The sequence below is a fragment of the Heterocephalus glaber genome, unplaced genomic scaffold, assembly GCF_053883595.1.
Source record: "Heterocephalus glaber isolate CG9 unplaced genomic scaffold, H.glaber_assembly_v1.0 deba00001472, whole genome shotgun sequence".
NCBI lineage: Eukaryota > Metazoa > Chordata > Mammalia > Rodentia > Bathyergidae > Heterocephalus > Heterocephalus glaber.
This window is the reverse complement of record NW_028258315.1, coordinates 17,017,386-17,041,017: the sequence shown is the minus strand read 5'-3', so window position 1 is coordinate 17,041,017 and position 23,632 is coordinate 17,017,386. Positions and strand designations below refer to the sequence as shown.

Here is a 23,632-nt window from a genome sequence, read left to right as displayed (position 1 = left end):
AAATAGGGAGGAATGGAGGGGTTGAAGGGAGGCCTGGGCAAGGGTGAAAAATAAGAACCAAGAGAGAATATGTAAAGGTGCAAATTTCCAGTGATGAATGTCATGATATTGTATACCTAAATGTACCATTGATTAGAATGAATAATCGATAATGCAAAATAGGAAGAAAAGGTCCAAAGGGGTAGGGGTAGTGGGAGGGGTGGGGGAAAGGAAAGAAGGGAAAGGAAAAATGATGAGAAATGGAAAAAATGGAAATAAACTCTTTGTAAATAGGGAAGGGTGGAGGGCATGAAGGGAGGGCTAGGAATGGGGCAAAAATAAGAAGCAAGATGCATTATGTAAAGGTACAATTCCCAATGAGAAATGTAACTGTGCTGTATACCTAAAATGTACCAATAAAAGAATTTTAAAAAATAAATAAATAAAAGAATAGTGGAAACCTTTATGATATAGTGGAGGGTGAAATATACATAATCATCTCTATTTGTGCAACAATGCATTACATCAATCCACTGAGATAAAGATTTGAAAGGAAAATTTAAAAGTGAAAATGAGCTGTGTTGGGTTCGAGAGGCTGTGAGCAACTTAAACATTGTATTCAAGAACATGCACATGGGCCACTATCGTTTCCAAAGAGCAGCAGTGACCTGACAGGGACAGTGCTGTGAGCACAGGCTATGACTGTGCCAGGAAAGAACTGGGGACACTGGCAAGGCCCTCGAACAACTGCCTGTCTGCCAAGAATCACTCGCCTCGGACGTCCATCCTCTAAGACAAGGCAAACCCAGAGTCTCTCAGCCCTACCCAATGCTCACCGGAGACTGGAGCCGAATGTCAAGCCCTTCGGCCAGTTTCTCAATGATTACAGAGTACCCAGGAGTCAGGAGAGTGTGGTCACCAGCAAACTGAGCGAAGAATTCATTGTGATCCCAGGAGCGAGCCGAAACCTGAGAAACAACAGGAGACATTGGGGACCTGCAGTGTAGGTCTGCAAGCCTGTACCCTACGGTCACCAAAAGCAGCTCCAGGAAGGAGCAGCCACCCACAGCACGATGGCAGGGCCACCAACCCCAAGGCAGACACCAAGGAAGGGGAGGAGGAACAGGCCAGCCCAAGCAGACACCACTGTCAGGCTGAAGGGAATCTCTCCATAATGCAGCGGAGAGTATATCTTACAACAAAAATTCTGTATGACTTTGGCATGGATAACATTCACTGATTTTAAAATATAAAAGTTGATTCTAGGGCCGGGGATTTAGCTCAGTGATGCCACTGCCTGCCTCACAAGCGCAAGGTCTCGAGTTCGATACCTGGTACCCCAAAAAAAGAGTTCATTCTGTATATTCACATCTCTGGCAAAGGGGAATTCTATGGGGTGAAACTGCATTTGGTCAACTCCATAGTACATACGCCACCTAGCTGCCCTCCACATGGAAAGTCCCCAGAAGGTGAAACCCAGCATGATTTTGGAAAACGGAGCAATTCCAATTGTAATGCAGAATCGAGTGGAAATACATTTAATCATCTATGGAGTTTCTAGTCAAAATACAGAATGCTGGAGTGCTAGGTTCACAGTTGGTTAAACAGTAGAACAAGTTTAAATTTATTTTTTACAAGATAAACAGGTCAGAAGTGCAAGGATGTTGCATTTTGGTTTCTTGAAGACAGTGTTTTTAGACTCCATGGTTCCATGGAACTGACCCCAGGGACCTCTGTGGAGGACAAAGAAAGGGAAGCAGTCTCAGGAAGAGGCTCATGGCCCTGTCCTGCTTCACCAGCAGCCCTCCTCTCTTCAGTTTTATAGATGGAGCATCTTCACAGGCAGGACTTGAAGGAGGATTTCACTGGCTTAAAAAAAGTTAAAACCAGTGTGGAATTAACAGCTTGGTCTTAGTGATCAAACTTCTGGGCAACCATCATTCCTGCCTGTTTATCCACACCACCACCAGTTCAATATTTAGATCTGCAAGCAGCACATACACAAAAGCAGGTATTTTCCAAGCATGTTGCACAAACCCAAGTTCACCTGGTGGAGGTTGCTGCCACAGGCGTATTCCAGGTTACTGAGATGGAACTGGAGCACCTGCCCCTCCAGCTCGCTGAACTGGATGCCGGATTCCTTAATGAAAGCTTTGTAGATCTCCTCTATCTTTTCTGTAATGGAATGGACCAAAGCAGAGAAAAATAGCTTTAACATGATTCTGTCCAAAATCTTTCACCTGGCAACACCCAAAACATCCAAAGTCTTTCTCCAAGTAAACTCAGGGGAAAGGGATCTCTTTAAAAGGTCGATCTATCTCAGGACATGAAGGCTTGTCTTACTGAAAACCTGGTTCTGGGGGTTCTGTGTCTGCAAAAATGTTTCATTTATGCTTACTTGAAAAACTTGCAGCTTCTGTTGCTGCTGCTGCTTGCTGTTACTTCACCACTTTGCTGCCTTCTGCCTGCCCTGCTTTGCCATGGACTGTTTCTCCTCTGCAAAGCCCTTCTGCCCTGCCACCTTGCCTTAGAGCCAGCTGACTATGAACTGAAACCTTTACAAACTGGAGAAGCTCACAAATCTAAATGCACAAACAACCAAAGACTTTGGAACATCTGCATCAGGAAATCTACACCAAATGTAAAACAAATCAAAGACACTTGGACTGCTGAATGATGTGCAGTGCAGAAGCTCTGTTGAATGTTTTGAGGATTGAAAACTCTGGCTCAGCACTGATGATCATCAAAAAAGCAATATAAAGCCATCTACATGCAACAACTGAAACAAACTGGGAGTTTTTGTGCATTTTAAAATAAAATGTTCTTTTTTAAAAAAAAAAGAAAAACTTGCTTCTTTTGCTCAAGACATAGAAACCCCCCCCCCCGCCCCCGCCCAAAGATACCAATACACAAAGAGGTCTACCACTCCCTTTCTGGTCCTACTGCCATCTCCTCAAAGTCAAGTTCTTTTTTTTTTTGTTACCGGGGATCAAACTCAGGACCTTGCGCTTGTGAAGCAGGCAGCAGAACCACTGAGATAAATCTCCGGCCCAAAGTCAAGTTCTTGTAATATCTTGCCTCAACTAGGAGACCTACGATAAACTACTGGCTATAGTCTCTCCCGGTCAGGAATATTTCCCTATGGACTGTCACCATGTTGGCCCTCTGCCTCAATACCTTTAATAACTGCTTCCTGTGGACTGGGTAATAGATTTTAAAAGCTGTGACCCAGCAGGCGCAGCACATACTAGTCTTTTCCAAGGTGGTGACTGCTACCTGTGCTGAGCAGCTGCTTAATCTTCCTGGTAAAGTCCAGCCCTGCAGGGCCTGCTCCTCCCATGCCCCTCTCCCACCCCATCCCCTTCCACCCTGCCCTATAGGCCCCTACGGTGATTCCTGTCACCAGCCCCAGCACTTACCTATCCCACCTAACTAGAACTTTACATAAGCACAGCACTGGGAAATCATTTCAGCTGTTTTCATAACTGGGGACCTGGTAGGTGGCAGGAGGGTTCAGGCTTCAGGTCTAATTCCAAGCATCTTAGTACAGGTGACTTCTCTCTGAATTTTCTAGTAATGATAACCACCCAATGCATGCGTGGCAAACTCCAAGTTCCTGCAGAGCATCATGCCAACTAGAAACAGAGCTGAGTACATTAACGTTTTTTCTGTTGTATTTTTCTACAACTAAAGCTTCCTGTTAAATTTCCAATTCTTATACTCCATTGCAACATGGAGATGCCCAAGAGACCTCTAGATGTGAGCCAGGCTTTTGCCCTAGATGTCAAGGCTCTTGTAGCAGCCCTATTCCTGCCTCTTGTTATGTCTTCCACCTGTCACTTTGGAGGAGGGCAAAGAATCAAGACTGTTAAAACAGAATACAAAATTATGTATAAACAGAATGGGAAAGGTCTTAATACAATTTTTATGTGAGTAACATTTAAAAGGCTTAGGACACATGCTTTGTGAAGTGAACTCTGGATGACTCTTAGTACTTATATTTTGTGTTTTTTTCGGCTACATGGTACTAAAGTGAGATCTTAGTGGCCAAGATGCTGACAGGTAGAATGTAACTATAACCTTTATACAGAGAAGTATACTACCATGAACACTTTGTCACAAACAATTAAGATGAAAAATTACTTATACAATATTGCCGGACCTCCCTTAGTAACTTTTTAAAGGGCCAAGGCAAAGCATATCATCAATTTTTTACATTTTTAACTCAAAAATGTGAAAAAAATCCCAGCTAGCAGCTACCAGACAGGGGCAACACAAATTCTGAAAGCATCCTGCAAATCAGCCTAGTAACTGTTGTCAACTCCAGAAAACTTAACAAGTGACCCCTTGGTCTGGACACCACAGCATTTGATTCAGAGTTGTCTGTGGACTGGAGTTTATTTCTGAAAACGTTTCGTTAAGATCTGTCTTTTGACACTTTCCCAGAGTGACCAGCCTAGCGGTCAGTCTCTCAGAGGGAAGTTGAAAAAGGAGCGACAAACTATGCCCACTACTGAGATGTTTACCCCAAATGAAATGAAACATGTATCAGTCTAAAGAAGTTAAGATTCCCCCTTTGCAAAAGAACATAGAATCGAAGCAAATAAACATTTTACAAATTGAGGTTAAATGGTCCCACCTCAATAAATACCATCCCTCCAAGAACTACAAATGAACACATTCAGGTCACCAAATTGTAGGTTACATAAATATCAACTTAAGCATATTAAACCTCAGCTGGCACCCTCAGGGAAATGAGTCACTGTGGGCACTCAAGCGTCACTGAACTGTGGTTAATGCTGTACATTTAACCACCAAAACCAAAAGATTCTGAATTTAAATTCTTACATTATAATACCCTCTCTTAAGCAAAATATATGGAAAAAACTCATAACCTACTGCCTCAGGAAAAGAAAAATCCTGGTCCACTGAAACCTTTATCTAGAAAACACGTCACAAGGTGACAATTATTCACACAGGGCTTACCATGTTTCCTTAAAAGTAAGCTCCTCTGAGCGATTTAAAATTAAACATTTAGATGACTGTGTAAAATGCCAGCTATTGGGCAAAGTAAGGGTCAGGTGTGGAGGCACAGGGAGGAGCATCCGAGGCCACCAGCGTATTCTTGTAAGGATCTGCCCTACTGCAGAGGGCCAGTGCTGCTACTCAACCAGCTTAGAGCGACACTGAGACACACAACCAGAACACGGTTCTCCCCATACCTCCTAAAGGGACATCTTGGAGCTGAGTCTTATCCTTCCTCCACTCAGAGACAACATCCAAGAGAGCATTAAAATGAAAATCCATGCGCTTGTCAATGGTGGGGTCAGTTATTCTTCCACCTTCCTGAATTAAGTCACATCTTTCTCCAAATTTATGCATGCTGATGCCAAGCTTCAAAATAATAAGAATAAGAAGGTGAACATTTTCCCAAGGAAAAAATATTCACAGGTTCTAAGCTGCAATTAGAGCTGTCATGGAAAAAACTCAGAAGTAAAGCTGAATGTGCTTCATGGGGAATGGCCACAAAGGGCGGCAGCGAGGAAACAGCACGGAACCTGAAGGTGACAGCCAGAGCTTCCATGCCATGTGCCCTAAGCTGCCAGGTACTGCCCTCATCAGACGCTCTGCCTCCTCTGTGGACTCTCAAGGAAACAAACACACAAACACCCAAACCTTCACAGAAGCTGGAATTGGTTTACTATCAATAAATATCTAAGAAAAAACCTTGGTCCAACCAGGCTGCTTGCCAGGTAACAGACAGAATGCCCAGTTAATTCACTTTCAGATAATACTTTTTTTAAGTACTACGTAGGCCCCAAACACTGCATGCAAAATATCCCATGTAATTTTTTTTCAGTAAGGGGACTGAAGCCAGGGCCTTCCCACTGACCTATATCCCAGCCCCACTGCCATTTTTTTCTTTTTCTTTTTTTTGGGGGGGGAAGGTCTTGCTAATTCACTAAGTTGCCCAGGCTGGGCTTGAACTTGTGATCCTCCTGTCTCATCCTCTCCCAGTGGAGGGATTACAGGTGTATGCCACCAGGCCCTGGTTCCAATGAAATACTTAGGATAAATTTGCACCAAAAACCTAAGAGCCCTATTGTTCTATCTGCTGAATCTGGCAACCTAAAATTACTAACTAATCAAGTGGCCTGCAAATAACACATAAATAAAATTAAAGCTCTGGGAAAAAAATTTCTTCACATGTTTTCCCAGAAAAGGAGAATTTTCCTTGTTCCTATTTACTGTGCAGAGAGGATGAAAGCCTGCCATATGTCGCCTAGGCTGGAAGGACACTAACACTGTGCATCTTTTTTTGCGGCTGCTGAGGATGGAATCTGGGTCCTCACACCTGCCAGACAAGAGCTCTTACCAATGAGCTACATCCCCAGATGCATACTAATATTGTACTATATACAAGCAAACAAGACAAATTTTCTTTTCTTTGTCCACAATATAAATCTTAAAGAAACTCACTTGCTCACACATTAGTGCTACTGGGTTATTAACACAGCCATTGACAATCTGGGGTCCTCTTCCCACCGTGACACCTTTAAAAGATTTATCATCCCACACTCGGCCTCCGATTCTGTCTTTGGCTTCCAGGACAGTCACCTAAAAAGACAAGCAGGACATCTAAGTAGGACAGAACGAAAGTGTAAATAAGGACTAAAAGCGGTAATAAATAATGTGAAATGGGAAGAAACGGGGCTAAGGGGGAGGGAAAGTGGGAGAGGTAGGGGAAAGGAAAGAAGGGAATGGAATTAATATGAGAAAATGAATAAAAATGGAAACAAAGTCTTTGTAAATAGGGAGGGCAGGGGAATGGGAAAAAAATAAGAACCAGGAGAGACTACGTAAAGGTGCAAATTCCCAATGATGAATGTCATTATACTGTATACCTAAAATGTACCAATTAAATAAATAAATAAGTAGGACAGAAGGGTCATACCAGGTAGAGTATCACAAAATGCAGAATGATGGTGTTAAATTGCTTCCATAATCTATTATATTTCTCAAGATGTAACTTTAGTTGTTTGAACAGAACCCAAAGCAGATGCTCAGAACAATTCTGGTTCTGGTGAGGAGAACCTGACTGCTGGAGGAATCCCTCCCACTGTGTCCTCCCCAACCAGGCAATGACCAGATTTCACCAGCTAATACACAAAATGAACTTTGAAAGCGTTCAGTAAGTAACATTTTCATAAGTGAAATGAACGACTTGGTTAAGGAGCTCATCTTCCTATGAAATATTTATGCATACAGGAAAATTCCTTTAGTGCTGCAAACAGACCCTAAGTACCTATGGCATGACTATTCTTTTTTTTAAAACACTGCCCCACTGTGTCTAAGGGTGACCTCAGGAGTCAGCCCAACCAAGTGAGCCTGACTGCCAGGCTATTTATCTTCACAATTCTATTGCGTGGGGACAATAAGCTGCTCACATCTCACCTCAGCCCTGGAATTCTACGTGCCTCAGTCCCTGGGTTGCATATGCTGAAAATGTGAGCCTTATTTATTCCAAGACCAGCCCTTTTGTTTCTGGATCCCTAAAAGCACTACTTTGAACTGCTCAAGAAGGGTCAGCCATCTCTTGGGTTACTCACAGGAATTGATTTCTATTTCCCAACCTTTAGGGGAACGGATGGTCCCCCAGCTGTCTCCCTCATCGCTTGAGGAGAGTAGCAAGGCCTAAACAATTCCTCTAACTAGGAAGGCTAAGCTCGTGGTTCCTCGCTCCCCAACCCCCTACTCTGACTTAAGCCGAACACCATACCATGTTTCTCACTTCTTTCCCTCGAAGAGGAAGGCTAAATGTTAAAGATAGCCTCTGTAGACTCTGAGAATTAATAACCCTACCTGCAGTATATTCTGTAGGTTTCCCAAGTAAAACACAACAAAAAGTGTTGGCCCTATTATCTAATGTTGAAATAAATAATCACTTAAAATACTTCCTGTCAGGAGCCATTCTACGAAATTTTGGGGAAAAATCATTTCGCAATTAAATTATGATTAGGCCTAGTCTTCTTGCCTATAGGCCAGTTATGACATGCCAAAACATAACTCCATTTTTGACTCTGGTCACAGCAGAGACCTCAATGGTCCCGTGATGCTATGACCCTCAAGGGCAAGATTACATCAGCTACAGACACCCTGGTTCTTTGAGGACCCAGTAGTAAGAGAAAGGTTTCACCTGAAGAGGGACAAACTCCTTATTAGCTTAACTCATCCCCACCTACCATTTTAAGAACATCATTGCTCTTTTTACCGTCCTAAATCAACTTAAACTCCTCATTCACCTAAGATCCTCGTGGTCATAGGATTACCATTACCCTCTGAGACATCTGATAGTTCTTCTGACCATAAGATTCTTGTTAATTTAGGATTATCACTGCTCGCGGAGTCCTCTGTTACTTCCTATGAACCCAATAAATAGTGGCAAGCTCAGGGTGCCCGTGTCTTTGCTGCCCAGAGCAGCACTGATCAGGTCCAGAACCCAGCCTCTTCTCTAAGTCTCATTTCCTGTCTTTATTCTTTTTTTTTTTGGTACCAGGGATCGAACTCAGGACCTTGTGCTTGAAAGGTGGCACCACTGAGCTAAATCCCCGCCCCTGTCTTTATTCTTTAATTTGCCTTGTGCTGTCATGGCTCACAGGAGACCAGGACCCACTGCAGGGGTTCTGGTAACATCCCCTTTCCCTGTTCCCTACAACTTCCTAGTTTAATACCACAAAGAAAATATTTCAAAAGCAAACACACTTCCTATAAATCAAACTCAGACTCCTGCTTTGCCAGCAGCATAATGCAATCTTCACATGGGATTTTCAGTCCAATGAGAGAAAAATTTCTCTTAGCCACAGCTATGGTAAACTATTCTCAGAAACTTGTCTCAAAAACCTTCTGGTGGGGGCCAGGGATTTAGCTCAGTGGCACCGCTCCTGCCTTGCAAGCAAAAGGTCCTGAGTTATATTCCTGATACCAAAAAAAAAAACCTTCCAGTGGAGGTGGAGAAGATGTTGTAAAAAACAAAGCATCACTTCTTTTAGCCAGAGAGAGAACAGTGAAAACACAAATGAAATTCTACCAAAGTGCTTGCAACTTAAATTTGAACAAGGAGAAATACCTCAGAAGTAGCAAATCAAAGTATCCAGCAGGTGGGCTGGGGATTTAGCTCAGTGGTTTCACCACCTGCTGCGCAAGCGCAAGAACCCAAGTTTGATCCCCAGTACCAAAAAAAAAAAAAAAAAAAAAAAGTATCTAGCAGGTGACTGAATAGATTTAACAGAAATTAGATATTGAATCACACAATTTTTTGTGTCATGGGCTCTATTTTGGCCACTTGTGAACAACTGGAATTAAAAAATTGGCAACGGCAAGCTGCCCTTAAATACCTATTATACCACAAAAGCCATATAATTCTATCTCATCCAATGAATCGCTTCCCAAAGCAAAGATCTTTTCTTTTCCAGACTAAGATTCAAAGCATATCCTTGGTTTGCATCAGAAAAACTGAGTATTTCAGAAACTTTTATCTAAGAACTAGTGAATTTCCATGCTATATTTGTCTCAAACTATCTCCTCTACTGTGTTAATGATGATCTAATTCTGCTTTAAAATCAAGTTAGTATTTCTTCTGACTTGCTCATGAGTGTCTAAAACTCTATCTGAAGCTGTGAGAATTTCTATCTTTTTTTACTTTTCTTTTGTTAAATCAATTTCAAATCCTGTAACTTTTTTAGGGCCTGTTGTAAAGACATAATGCATTTAATATTCTTCATTAAAATTAGGATCTGGTTTCTAAGTCTTAGAAAATTTGGACCAAAGGAGCAATTAACCATCTATTTCCACCGACACATCTCCAAAATCTTACCTTAATTCCAAAGTTATGCAGTTGCCTAGCAGCAGCTAACCCTGCTGGACCAGCCCCAACAATGATGACTGATTTCTGGAAAAAACAACCAAAACTCCAATTAGAGCAAGGATGACAATGTATTGTTACAGTCATTCTGGAAGGTACTAACTACCAAGCAACATTAGCTCATCTATATTTTTTTGAAGTCCTTAGAAAGTTATATTCCTAAAGAACATGAAGTACCTATGGTAGTACTATTTTTTTTTTTTTTTGGTACCAGGGATTGAACTAGGGTCCTTGCACTTGCGCAGCAGATGGCGAAACTACTGAGCTAAATGCCCAGCCCTGATAGTACTATTTAACCCTCACCACCACTTTGTTTTTTCTGCAGTCTGGAGAAACTATACTCGATAGTCTCCTCTTTGGAGAAACATATTCTATAAAATTCTTGCTTGTATAAGTCTTATGATGATGTGGTTTTTACTAGTATTACTAACAGCAAACACCCTAGTATTTTATCATGATGAACGGCAGTAATATTACCGAAGCCAGTCACCTACATTGTGATAGTCTTTGGGAAGAAGATAATGGTCGGCTCCCACGGTAAGAACTCCTGTATTGATGAGGCCTTTCCTCGTCATAAAATAAAGTATCCTCTCCACTTCCTGAACACACCGAATGCGCACAAGACCCCGGACGATGATGTGAGGAATGCATTTCTGAGGAGTAAGAGCTTCCTGTGTTTGGAAATGAAACCAAACTGTTAAAAAAAAAAAAACAAAAAAACTCAAGGTACTCAAAATCAATAGCAAGAAAACAAATATCCCAACTAAAGAATGGAAAAAGTAGGAGCTGGGACGAGAGATGAGGCCCTAAACTGGATCCCCAGAACCACAAGAAGAAGGCAGGGGGCAAAGAACCTAAATAGACATTTCTCAAAAGACATATATGTGGCCAACAAGTGTATGAAAAAAGTTTTCAACATCACTGATGACCAGGGAAATGGAAAGTCAAACTACAGCGATGCATCATCTCACTAAATGGCTATTATCCAAAAAGCTAAAGAAGACTGGGGATGCAGATCAGCACCAAAGCAACTGCCTCACATGCACAGGGGTCTGGCTTGATCCCCAGCATGGGGGCGGGTGTGCCAAGGGCTGGGAAGATATGGAAAAAGGGCACGTTTGCACACCGATGGTGGGAATGCAAATCAGTATACCTGTTGTGCAAACAGAATGGAAGCTCTGCAAAAAAATTATACTACTACCACAGGATCTGGGAATCTCACTACAGTGCATATACCCAAAGGAAACAAAATCAGTACGTCACTGCGATGGCTGTACCCCTATGTTCCTTGTGGCACTACAGTAGCCAAGACATGAAATCAACTAAATGCCCATCAACTGATGAATGAAGAGTGAAAAAAAATAGTATATCTATACAATGTAATGTTATTTGGCCTTAACAAGGAAGGAACTCTTGTCCTGTGCCATAACATGGATAAACCTAGAGGACCTTATGTCAAATGAAACAAACCAGAGAAAGAAAGGCAAATCCTCCATGATCTCACTTACATGCAGAATCTAAAAAATGAATTCATAGAAGTTTAGAGCACAGTGGGAGCTCACAGGGCGGCAAGTGAGAAAGTATAAGTCAAAGAGTAAAAATTTCAGTTAAGTTCAGCAGATCTATTGTATAACAGTGACAATAGTAACACGTATTACGTACCTGAAAATTACTGAGAGTGGATTTTTTAATGTTCTCACAACAAAAAAATATGTAAGCACATATTAAACAGCTTGACTTAGCCATTCCATAATATATACACATTTCAAAATGGTCATGTAATATACCATACACAGATATAATTTTTATTTGTCAACTTAACAATAAATTGTTTTTTAAAAAATCTTGGTTCCTCATAAAATTATTATGATCTAGCCATTCCACTCCTAGGCAAATACCCCAAAGAAAATGCTCATAGCAGAAATATTCAAATAGCCAAACAGTGGAAACAATGCAATATGCATGAGAGGATGACCAAAATGTGATATATCTACACAATGGAATATTATTCTATCATAAAACGGAATGACATTCTGATACATGCCTCAGTATGGACGAGCCTTGAAAACACTATACTAAGTGGAAGAGCTACACAAAAGGCCAAATATTATATGATTCCATTTACATGAAATATCCAGAATGGGCCAACTGACAGAGAGAAAAAGTAGATTAGTGGTTACCAAAGACTGGGCCTGGGTGGGGATGGGAAGTGACTAGGTACGAGGTTTCCTCTTGGGATAATGAAATGCTCTGAATCTAGACAGTTGTGATGGCTGTACCACACTGTCTATATATGTAATACTCCTGGATTGTATGTTTCACAATGGTTAAAGCAGTAAAGTGTGCTGTATATTTTACTACAATAATAATAATAATAATAACAATAATACTCTCGGAATAACTCACATTTAATATTTATCACTAAGACAGGAAAAAGAAAGGAAGGTTTTTCTGGTCAAGAATAAAAAAAGAAAAAAGGGACAAATGAATGATGCAGTAATTTACACTGCAACCTAAGTTTCCTCTCAGAGAATGACTGCTACAAGGGACATGGGGGTAGACCATGTCACCTTCCCAGCTCAAAGGTCACTAGAAATCCAGGCTGCTATAGAAATCCAGGTTATGGTAGCAGGTAAAGGTGGGTGTCACCACTAGGAGCAGATGGGTGTACCAGTTTAGAACTTATACCTTCCTTGGTTGCCCCAGCTTTCGAAAGATACTGGTCCATTTCAAACTCAGTGAAGAATCTTCAGCCTCAGCTCAGAATGTGTCATTTAGAACAGACACCAAGGGGGTGTCCCCAATCCCAGGCTTATCCTCTACTTGTCAACAACCCCCTGCTCCACCAGACTGATTAAACACAGAAAGGTGACTACGCACTTGAAGGATTCAAGAAATAACATGCACAATGTCAGCATGGACTGCTGCAAAAGGCAAATGTTTGTATTCATGAAGTTTAAACAAAATCATTGCAAGTCTTCAATTATTTTACAGCAAATATGTTTTTTCACTAGGTTATCAATATATACAATAAATATTATCTTCCTATTAAAAACCAAAACAGATCCAAACTAATTAGGACCTTTTCTTTTAGATTCTATTAGAAATGAGTAGTCCTACAACATTAGAAATTAGCAGTCACTTTCGTGGGTATAATTCACATGAATTGCATTAACAGACACAACTTAATCATCATCTCATACTGCATTCTAACCTAGTAAAGTATCAGGGTAGAGCTGGACGATCTTTCTTTAATCAAGACTACTTTTGTAGTCCTCCACAATCTTCTATATTCAATTCAAAGCTAAATAAATCAATCAGAAAAATACTAGGGCTGGGAATCCATTTTTATTTAAAAACAAACAAATAAAAACTGTATTCCTGCGCCCTCCCAAGTCCATTATCTTCACCCTTTCAAGGTGAGAGCTGTGTGGGGCCCTAACATTTACTCAGGCCCCGCAGAGAGAAAAGCAATGATCTTGGTTCACTCAGGACTGAGATGAATTAAACTTATTCCCTGTGCTCAAGGACTTATAATCTAATCTTTGATGTGTGTTGCCCCTGTCACTGGCACCAGAAGTCTCTGGACCAAACCTTGAGCCTTACCCTCACTCCCTAGAGTGAGCATTCTGATTGCCTTTGGTCTAAGGTGATGGTTCTCAACAGGGGTGATTGTATCCCCCTTTGGAAGCATCTGGAAACATACTACTTGGGCATCCCTAATCCAAGAATCTAAAATCTGAAATGCTCTAAAGTCTGTGTGTTGACACAGTGCTCAAAAAGTTTCAGATTTTGGAGAATTTCAGAGATATTTTCAATCAGGGATGCTCAACTGTCAAAGACTAGGCAAATACTCCAAATCTGGGGGGAAAACACTCAAAATCTGCAACATTTCTGGCCTAGAGCATTTTGGATAAGGGCTACTCAACATGTATTTGGTTGTCCCAACTGGCAGGTGTTACTGGCATCTAGTGGTAGAGGGCAGGGTTGTTGCTAAATGTCCTACAGTGCATAGGACAGCATCTCCTGCTCCACAAAAGAGTTATCTGCCCCAAATGGTAAGAGTGTCAAGACTGCAGTAAAGGTTCCATCCCTGTGGCAAAGCCTCTCCTTCAGTGAAGTGCTCCACCCACATTCACAGCCAGCACAGCCTCACTTACTTTGCAATTCGTATACCACAGGGCGAGGATGAGGTTTCGCAGAGCCAAGTACATGGTGGGGTCTCGGGAGTACTCAGGAAACTCATAGAGCTCATCCAGCTCCATCACATCGGGCCGCACACACAGGGCCTTGCCACACTCATTGGGCTGGTAGAAAGGCTGGAAGTACCGATTCATGCCTGGAACTGAGAGCAGACACAACCGGACCTCCTGCAAGCTGCAACTCCAAATTCCAGAGAATTGAAGAGCAAAAGCAAGCCAAGAAGGTCAGCACGGACAAGCTCCACTTCTATCCTACATGAAGACTCGCTTCTTCCACCCAAGTGGGCAATTCACACATGGCCGAAACAACTTCCCCGATCTCTCTCAAGTAATCCACACCCTTAATTTCCATGGTGGGGAAATTTTAAAACCATTTCTTAATTGTGCTGAAAATGTACATCACAAAGCTTACCATGTTAACCATTTAAACTGTAAGTATATTCACCCTGCTGTGCAAAAGGTCTCTAGAACTTTTTCATCCTCTGAGACTAAAACTATACCCAATAAACAGCTGCTCCTCATGGAAATGTACTTCCAAAGTATTTTTCTTTGGCATTTTCCGATTATAAAACGGAATAATCACTGTGTTCCAAGGATGGGCTTACAGGCAGGGGGACACTCTGTCCCTCTAGTTAGAGAATATAACAGACATTTGCCTTTACGAAGCTGGGGGAAATGCTATAAAAGTGCTCTTTTCTAACCTGCTTTTTTTTTTTTTTTGGTACCAGGGATTGAACTTAGGACCTTGCGCTTGTGAGGCAGCCAAGGTGCCACTGAGCTAAATCCCTGGCCCTCTAACCTGCTTTTTAAAATTTACAATACCATGAACATTTTCCCCACATCAATAAACAAGACTTCAATAGCTACATAGTATAATGCTGCTATTATAAACAATGCCAAAGCGAATTTCTTTACACGTAAGATTCTTCACTCATTCAATTATTTAGGATACCTTCCTACAGGGCCAATAGGGATACCTACTGAGTCAAAGGGAATCTATATTAAGGTTTTTGACGCACACTGCCAAATTGTCCTTCGTAAATGCACTTTCACTAATGGAATTTCAGGGCTATCACATCACACCTTCCTTAACCGTAGGAATTACCACCTTAACTTTGATCTTCACATGCACTTTTTAAGAGGGTCCAGTGTTATTATTTAGAGATAGGGCTACAATGTAAAAATCTATTTGCACCATCAAAAATGCAGTTTGTTCATGTACAGATGGTAGAAGATACAGGATCTTAAAGCTTCCTTCCTTTACAGTCAACAGTCAGCAACATGCCTACCCTTATCTGATGTTCTGAATTCTGAGTTGGGTCATCAGTGGCATCATTAGAGGCAGAGAGAAAAAAGCACTGCTCATACAGTTCAAAACTTTCTTCTGGTAAGTCAGAGTTCCTGTACTCATTAACTTACATAGCTATCCAACTTTCAATTCAACACTCATTAAATCCTGTAGGTAATTAATCGATTAATGTTATGCGTTGCCCAAGTTTCTGAGGGAAAACCTAACTGCACACTGCCAGTGATTGGACTGATGTACAGCACAGTCATCGTGCCTCAGTGTCCTTGGAGAACTGATTAAGGACCTCCCAGGGATAAAAATCCCTGGCTGCTCAAGTGCCCTATATAAAGTGGCCCGGTATTTACATATAACCTAGACACAGCCTCCTGCATACTTGAAATCATCTCTCAATTACTTCTAATACCTAACAATATAAATGTCATGTAAACAGTTGTGCTGTATTGTTTAGGGAATGGTGACAACAGAAAGCCTGTTTATGTTTAGTACAAACAATTTTTCTGCCAGACATTTTCTATCCAGCAGATTGGTTGAATCAGTGATGTGATGTGGATGTAAACAAGCACATGAAATAATGAGGTGCTTGTACAATGACTGGAATTTTTTTTTTAATCTTTTGCCTTTTGCTTTTCCCTACATTTGTGGTTGGGGGGGGAGACCAGGACAGCTCTCACCAAGCACAGAAGGGGCCACCTTGGAGGGCTCCAGCCTCCCCGGGCTGGCATCACCGGTGGTGGCTGTGGTGGCAGAGGCGGCGGCGCGGTTTGTGCTGGTACAGGAGGGGCTCATGCCCACGCAGTCAGGGTAGTAGGCGGAGAGCAGAGGCGCTGCCACACTGTCTTTCAGCAAAGGAGGCAGGATGAGCATGGAGTACCACCAGTGGTTGGAAACTTCTGACACTCTCTGAAATTCACCGGCAAGAGGCAGAGAGACAAGGGCAGACAGGAAATCCATGTGCAGATTATGCCAAGGACAGATGGTTATCCTCATTTCATTCATCCTTAACCCTAATACTCTGCCTCTTTCCCCCACTTACTTAATTCTGTATGAGTTCTGCACATGCAGGTTTAAAAACAAAAATGGCTTGGGATACCTGGAGACAATGTTTCCCAGGCAAAATTCTTCCCAATATTCAGCCTCTCCTCCCAAATTATCGCACCAGGTTAAGTCTTCCAAAATGCATCCATTTATTACATGGTTAGCCTGTTTGCAAGTCTGAGTGGAAAATGTATCCCTGTGCAATAATCCTTTATCATCCAGCTCTCCTTTTCACTTGGGATCGCAAGAGAACTGCAACTGAAAAAGTGAGCCTTATCCTAAGCAGCAGTCAAGCATGACTGACTGCTTTTTTAAAACATTATTGCTTTTTGCCAAAAGCTACTGAAAAGAGTTGGAGGAAAAAGCACACTACCACCAGTTAACTGCAGAAAGAAACAAAAGCAGCTATAGTTGGTCTTCAAATGTGTGATCACATTCCAGGGGTGACTTATATATGGATCAAAGCACACCATAGTGACTACTGCAATGAAAATAAAACACATGCGGCTTCTAAAGCAACACTCCCCCAAATGCTTATGTTAGTCAGTCTTTGCTAACTAAATGCACTCTTAAATGTATGTGCCAAGAATACTCAGACTCTGATACGGAAGAGCCTTGAGCCCAGGGACTCTCTATTGCTAGTACTCCAGGCTCCAAGCAAATGCCATTTGCCATCATGCAAGTCTGTGAACTTGTAATCTAAGCATGAATCCAGTTTGGAGATGCCTTGTGTTTGCTTTCCAGAGTCCAAATCGGGAACATATTTCAGTTTACCACAGGCCCCTTCTAACATACATCCAGCTGCTTCACACATTCATCTCACTTGTCCAGCCCAATGGCATCTGTGTCTGCAAAATGTCTGCCCTCGGTGCTTGTTTTACAGTGGCCTACCCCTGACCAGCCCACGCTGCACCCAAAGAATGGGTGCACCAACCTCTTCCCCAGCACACCAAGCCCGACTCTACCCACCTGCCTTCCTAGCTCAGACCCAAGGAAACAGCAACTGAGTATTCAGCTCCTGACATGTGGACCACACTGGGTAGAGGGCAGGTCCCTGGCAAACCATGAATCCAGTCTGTTCCTATTCGTTTCCATTTCCTGGGTCATGTGGCTCAGTAGGGAAACTGAGTCAGAACCGACCGAAGTCCTGCTGTCTTGCTGTGAGCCCCAGTTTCTTCTCTAGCGCTTACTCAAGGATGCTCCAACCCAACTCCTGCATGGTGTAGGAGAAACTAGGAATGACTATTAAACTAACACTTCCTCTTGCTAGTTAGTCGCCAATCCCAGATTCTTGGTTACCATAGTGTCAATATACCAACAAAAATCTCCCTCTCACATATACAACTGAAGAAACTGTAATCAATATATTTGATTTATTAGCATATTTAATCAAATACCCATTGTATTAGCTTACTGTTCCCCCAAAAGTTCAGTCCACCATGAACTTCAGAATGTGATGTAGGCCAGGCATGGTGGTGCACACACACCTATAATCCCAGCACTGGGGAGGCTGAGGTAGGAGGATCACCATGAGTTCAAGGCCAGCCTACACTGCACAGTGAGAGTCTCAAAACAAACAAACAAAAAAAAGAAATAGGGTCTTTGCAGATGTTAGTAGTTATGACCAGGTCACACCGGATTAGAGGGAGCCCTAAACTCACTATGACTAGAGTCCTTGGTGAGAAGAGATACAGACAAGGGGAGACACACAGGGGAAGAGGCCAAGACTCTACAATGCTTGCAGAGCCTGGAGCAGTGCATCTGCCATCCAACAAATGCCAACCACTGCTGGCAACCACAAGGAGCCAGGAGAGGCAAGGGAAGATCTCCATGGCCCATTAGCCCCCGGATTTCAGACTCTAGTCTCCAGAACTGTGAGCAAATACACTGCTGTTGTCTCAGCTTCCCAGTTTGTGTTAAGTTGTTAAGGAGGCCCATGCACTTACTGATAATCTAGAAATTGCCTCGACTCTAGAATTCACAGGAAGAAAAGAGGGGAAGGGCGACAGTTATGACTGTAAGCCTCAACTTGACTCTCTCTTAACTAAATGTAAAATTAAGTGACAGATGAGCATCCAAGGACTCTGCCAATATTTTCTTAAGCTCTTCTATCTCAGGAATACAGCCTCTCCCCTAAACTTCAGATTCTTCTGGGTGCAAAATTGTCTCCGTAATACTACTACTGCCGGTATCTGTTACCATGCTCAATTGAAAAGTCTTTTAATCAGCAACCAAATAAACAGAAATTCACAAAGTGTTACTCTCATTTGCTTAGAGTACTTAACATCAAAGACAATTAACTTCAATCCAGAATATGCAGAAGTACTCACCAGGTCCTCGGGCAGGGAACAATGGTCTGAGCTCTCGGGCTGCAAAAGAAAACCAAGCATTAATTAGGTTTGCTTATATGATAGAGTCTTAAGTATCAACTCACCTCCAATACGATACCTCTTTGTACCTATTACATGGGCAAAGAAAAAAACCTGATAAATCACTATATGAGTGAGGGGTTGGGAAGACAGGTACAGTGGACCCTTCACTTATGAACTTAATTTGTTCCCAGGGCCGGTTGTAATTCAAGTTGGTCAACTGAAAGCTCAGGCTCCTCTACACAGCCTTCAAAGTCTCTCTCCTGTATCAGGCAGATCTCTGTATCCTTAGAGACACTGGCCCAGGATTTCTCAATGAACCCCACCCAGGAAAGGATGGTGTAATGTTCCCTCCAGAGCTCTTTAAGGGTTAAATCTGTATCTGAGACCATCTGGAAGCACAAACAGCCAGAATATGGGTTGTAACTCAAGACTTTGGCTGTAAGTTAAAACTAAAATTCCAGTCGTAACCCAAGTTGTTTGTATGTCAGGCCAGTTGTAACTCAAGGGTCCACTGTAGTTTGTGTGTTTGTTTTTTAAGACAGGCAATTTCATTAGGATGTTCCTAATTTTAAAAAAAAAAAAAAAAGAAAGAAACATATATATATATATATATATATATATATATATATATATATATATATATATGAATGAAGGAATATAGCCACTATGGAGAGGAATTTGACAAAATGTCATCATTTTAAATGCACAGTATTTGGCACTATCTTGAATAACTGAAGATGTATGTATACAGGCCATGCTCAGCAATTCTAACCTTGATATATTTTCCACAAAGAACTTGTAACATGGGCACCACTAGATGTATTATAAAAATGTTTAAAGGACCATTGTTTATGGTAGGAAAAAGCTAAAGACAATTGAAATGTCCAATAGTAGACTAGGAAAATAAACTGTATTATATGCCAACAATGGCACGCTACCCAGCAATGTGAACAAGTTACAGGCTGCAACCTGGATGTGGCTCACAAACATTTTCTTCTCGCACTTATCGTGCTGCAAAAGCACCTAGACCCATCATGCGTTTGATTCCATTTATATAAAGTGCAGAAACAGGCCAAGTCTAAGTCCACAGTTAGATCTGAAATCAGAATAGCACGCAGGCTGTTATTCCAAGGGAGCAAGGTTGGAAACTGTGACAGGACACAACACAACTGGAGGGGCTGGTGGGTCTTTTGGCTTCTATACTGGGGGCAAGATAAATGGAGGCTTTGTGAAAACTCACTGAGCTATGACTTTGACTTGTGCATTTTTCTGTTTGAATGTTGTTTCAATTTTTTTTTTTCCCAGTACCGGGGATCGAACTCAGGACCTTGCACTTGCAAAAAAGGTATGGCACCACTGAGCTAAATACCCTGCCCTTATGTTTCAATTTTAAGAAGCTGCCTAACTAAAACTGGCATGCTACGTAGCCTACCAGTTCTAGTCTTTGGAATACTTTCCCAAGAAACTTACATGTATGCGCTAAAAGAAACCTAGCAAGACTGGGAATGAATGCTCTGAAAGTACTGAATGTTAACAGCCAAATATCAGAAACAACCCTCATATCCATGTTCCAGGAAGAGATTCACTATGGTAGATTCATACAATGTAATATTATTCAGCAGGGAAAACTAATAAACTAGAGCTTTAGGCATCAATATGCAGGCGCATCAGAAACTTCAATGTTAAAAGCGCAAGTTGCACAGAAACACAAAAATTGATACAATTGATAAACAGGTGAGAAATAAAACTGTGATGCATGCCTGTAATTCTAGCACTCTGGGAGGCTAAAGCAGGGAGATCACAAGTTTGAGCCCAGCCTGGACAACTCTATGACTTAGTGAGACCTCGTCTCACTGAAAATTTTAAAAATGGGCTTGGAATGTAGGTCAGTGTAAAGGTCCTGGGTCCAATCCCCAGTACTACAGAAAAACAAACAACAAAAAGTACAAATCTTAACATGTTAACATTTCAGAAATATATATTAACTCTAACAAAAAAACAAGAGAGTAACAAATATGGAATTCGGAACACATTTCCTGCACAGGGGAAAGAGAAGGAGATGTACTAGGACAGGCAAAGGCCCTGGCAGTGCTCGGGTGTAAACGCCAGGTACACGAGTGTGCACTTTAACTCTCCATTCATTACATGCATGGTGCAAATGCCTTCTGAGTCTATACAGTATTTCACATTGAAACAATGTATGCTCTGACACCAAAATTTCATTCTAGGAATTGATGCTGTAAAAATAGCATCCATTTTTTGAGTTCTTTATATATTCCAGATAGTAGTCTTCAGTCTGAGGAATAAATGGAAAAAAATGTTTTCCTATTCCCATTCTGTAGGCCACCTCTTCGCTGTTAGTTATTCCCTTTGCTGTGCAGAACATTTTCCATTTGATAGGATTCCATGTGTTGATTCTTGGTGCTCTTTCTTGTGCCATTGGGGTTCTGTTCAGAAGGTCCTTGCCCACACCCATGTCTTCAAGAGTTTTACCTATTTTATCTTCCAGAGGTTAAGGGCTTCTGTTTTAACATTCAGATCCTTGATCCATTTTGATTTTAATTTAGCACATGGTGAGAGATATGGGTCTAGATTTAAACTTCTGCATGTAGATAGCCTCTTTAGTAAATGGTGCTGGGAAAATCTGCTCTCTTTCCTCCTCTGGTGCATGTTTTTGGCCCCTCTGTCAGAGACTGAATAGCTGAATGTGTCCAGGGTTATTTCTGCATCCTCTATTCTGTTCCACGGATCCACTGGTCTGTTTTTGTGCCAGTACCGTGCTGGTTTTATCACTGTAGCTTTAAAATACAACTTCAAATTCCGGATTACAATGCCTCCTGCTTTGCTCTTCTGGGACTCTTCTGGTTCCATATCAATCTTAGGATTATATTCTCCATTCTGTGAAGAATGCTGCTGATATTTTGATTGGGATTAAATCTGTGTGTCAGTTTTAGAAATATGGCCATTTTGAATATTTAGGTTCTGCCTATCCAAGAACAGGCAATATCTCTGCATTTTTTGACACCCTCTTTGATCCCCTTTTTCAGAGTACTGTAGTTTTCATTATAGAGGTGCTTCACTTTTTTGGTTAATTCCTAATAATTTTTCTGGCTGCTATTGTGAATGGTATTGTTTCCCTAATTTCTTTCTTAGTGAGTTCATTGTTGGTGTACAGGAGCACTACTGATTTTTATTTGTTGATTTTGTATCGGGCTACATTGCTGAATTTAGTTATTAATTCTAGGAGCCTTTTGTGGAAATTTTTGGATCGTGTGTATCATTTAACTTCTTCCTTTCCTAGACACATCTCTTTTATTTCTTTCTCTTTCCTGACTGCCCTGGCTAATGTTAAGAGGACTATGTTAAACAGGAGCAGTCATAGTAGATATCCTTGTCATGATCCTAATTTTAGAGAGAAAGCATTCCATAATGTTAAATGAAAAAAACTAGACAAACAAGCTTAAATATCACATAGTTTCTCTTATATGAGAAACCCAAAATATAAATAATGAGCAAAATAAAAACTAGATAATAGGATGTAGGGAGCTACATCTTTTTCATATGGGAAGATTAAGAGATGGGAAGGGGATGAAAGAAAGAGTTGAGATGTGTCGCGCACACGGCCACTCCCCAGGAGGAATGTAATCGTTATGTACCGCAAACATGCACTACAAAAAATAAACACTGAAAAAAATGGCACTGACAGAAAGCTCTTTACTGCAGCTCAGTTACTAATGATAAAATGTCTAGAAATGACCTAAATGCCTTTGACAGTGCCAAATTAGACATGGTACATCTGTTCAGTGCACCATACATTAGAGGCATGGAAGAAGAAAGAAGAGACCTTTACGTGTGATATGGAAGTTTACGACAGATGAGATGACAGAAAGCAAGATCACAGTGAGAAAGAAGCACAAGTGTGTTCCCGATTTCTTTAATGCTCTTCAACTAATAACCCTTCCTCAACTTCGTTCTTAACAGAAAACCAGGATGGACACCGAAATGACTCTGGGTCAATGAACATCATTTAAATAAATATGTCACACTGCACCTGCATTGCAAGCGCAAGGTCCTGAGTTCGATCCCCAGTTCAGGGAAATAAATAAGTAAATAAGTCAAAAGTTCAGCTTATAGCGGGTGATCATTCAGATGGGAAGAACGGGATAAAGAAGTCTCAAAGGAGATGATCGGGGGAGGAGATGGGGGGGTAGAGGAAAGAGATTTCCTCCTTAGGAGCTGGAACTGAAGGAGACCACACAGGTTTCAACTGCAAGGTGGCATGAGAATTCAGAAGGCAATTCAGTTTTCAAAAACTTAAGAAAGCTGACACCCCTGAGGTCCTCCTGCAAAAAAGCACTTGCTGTTAAAACACATCCAACCAGGTAACAAAACAAAATAACAAACTCAGGACAGAAGGACCATGGTAAGAGGCAGTGAGTCTATTAGCTGTAGCAGTGAGTGGAAACAATGGAAGGAATATGGATATAGGATGAGAATAATAAAAGCTCTGATCATCTAAAAAAAAAAAAGAAAAACACCTAAAAGAAACTTGGGAGAAGGGAAAACAAGGAAATAGGCTGAAGGATGACAATTTACTTTTGATTTCATGGCAGGGTGTCAATCAAAATCATCTAAAATAGAAATTTTTTTTTTAAAGTTAAGAGTGATTCCAACTTCTTAATACTCTCTTATTTTCTAGGGAGATTTTAGCAACTGCTTTTTGGGGTGAAGAAATAATTATTCTATGTTCAGCAATTCTTATGTCACCTCAGCTTCTTCTTATTATTTTAAGTTCACATTACAGTCAACCATT

At 41.3% G+C, this 23,632-nt stretch overlaps 1 protein-coding gene across 6 annotated transcripts in view; it reads right to left on the bottom strand.

The window, feature by feature from the left end:
- Kdm1b (lysine demethylase 1B) overlaps window positions 1-23,632 on the bottom strand; it is a 62,922-nt gene that overhangs the window by 21,494 nt on the left and 17,796 nt on the right. For 5 of the 6 annotated variants that reach the window (XR_015439330.1, XR_015439331.1, XM_087181799.1 and 2 more), the window contains 9 exons: window positions 18,778-18,816; window positions 16,084-16,312; window positions 14,062-14,246; window positions 10,396-10,572; window positions 9,854-9,928; window positions 6,460-6,597; window positions 5,202-5,373; window positions 2,027-2,154; window positions 816-947 (listed from right to left, as the gene is read on the bottom strand). Coding sequence is in view for 4 of the 6 variants with exons in the window: in XM_087181799.1 (XP_087037925.1) it covers window positions 816-947; window positions 2,027-2,154; window positions 5,202-5,373; window positions 6,460-6,597; window positions 9,854-9,928; window positions 10,396-10,572; window positions 14,062-14,246; window positions 16,084-16,312; window positions 18,778-18,816 (1,275 nt within the window). In the remaining 2 variants the exon portion in view is untranslated. The remainder of the gene's footprint in view (window positions 1-815; window positions 948-2,026; window positions 2,155-5,201; window positions 5,374-6,459; window positions 6,598-9,853; window positions 9,929-10,395; window positions 10,573-14,061; window positions 14,247-16,083; window positions 16,313-18,777; window positions 18,817-23,632) is intronic. The other variant, XM_087181802.1, reaches the window with a different exon arrangement.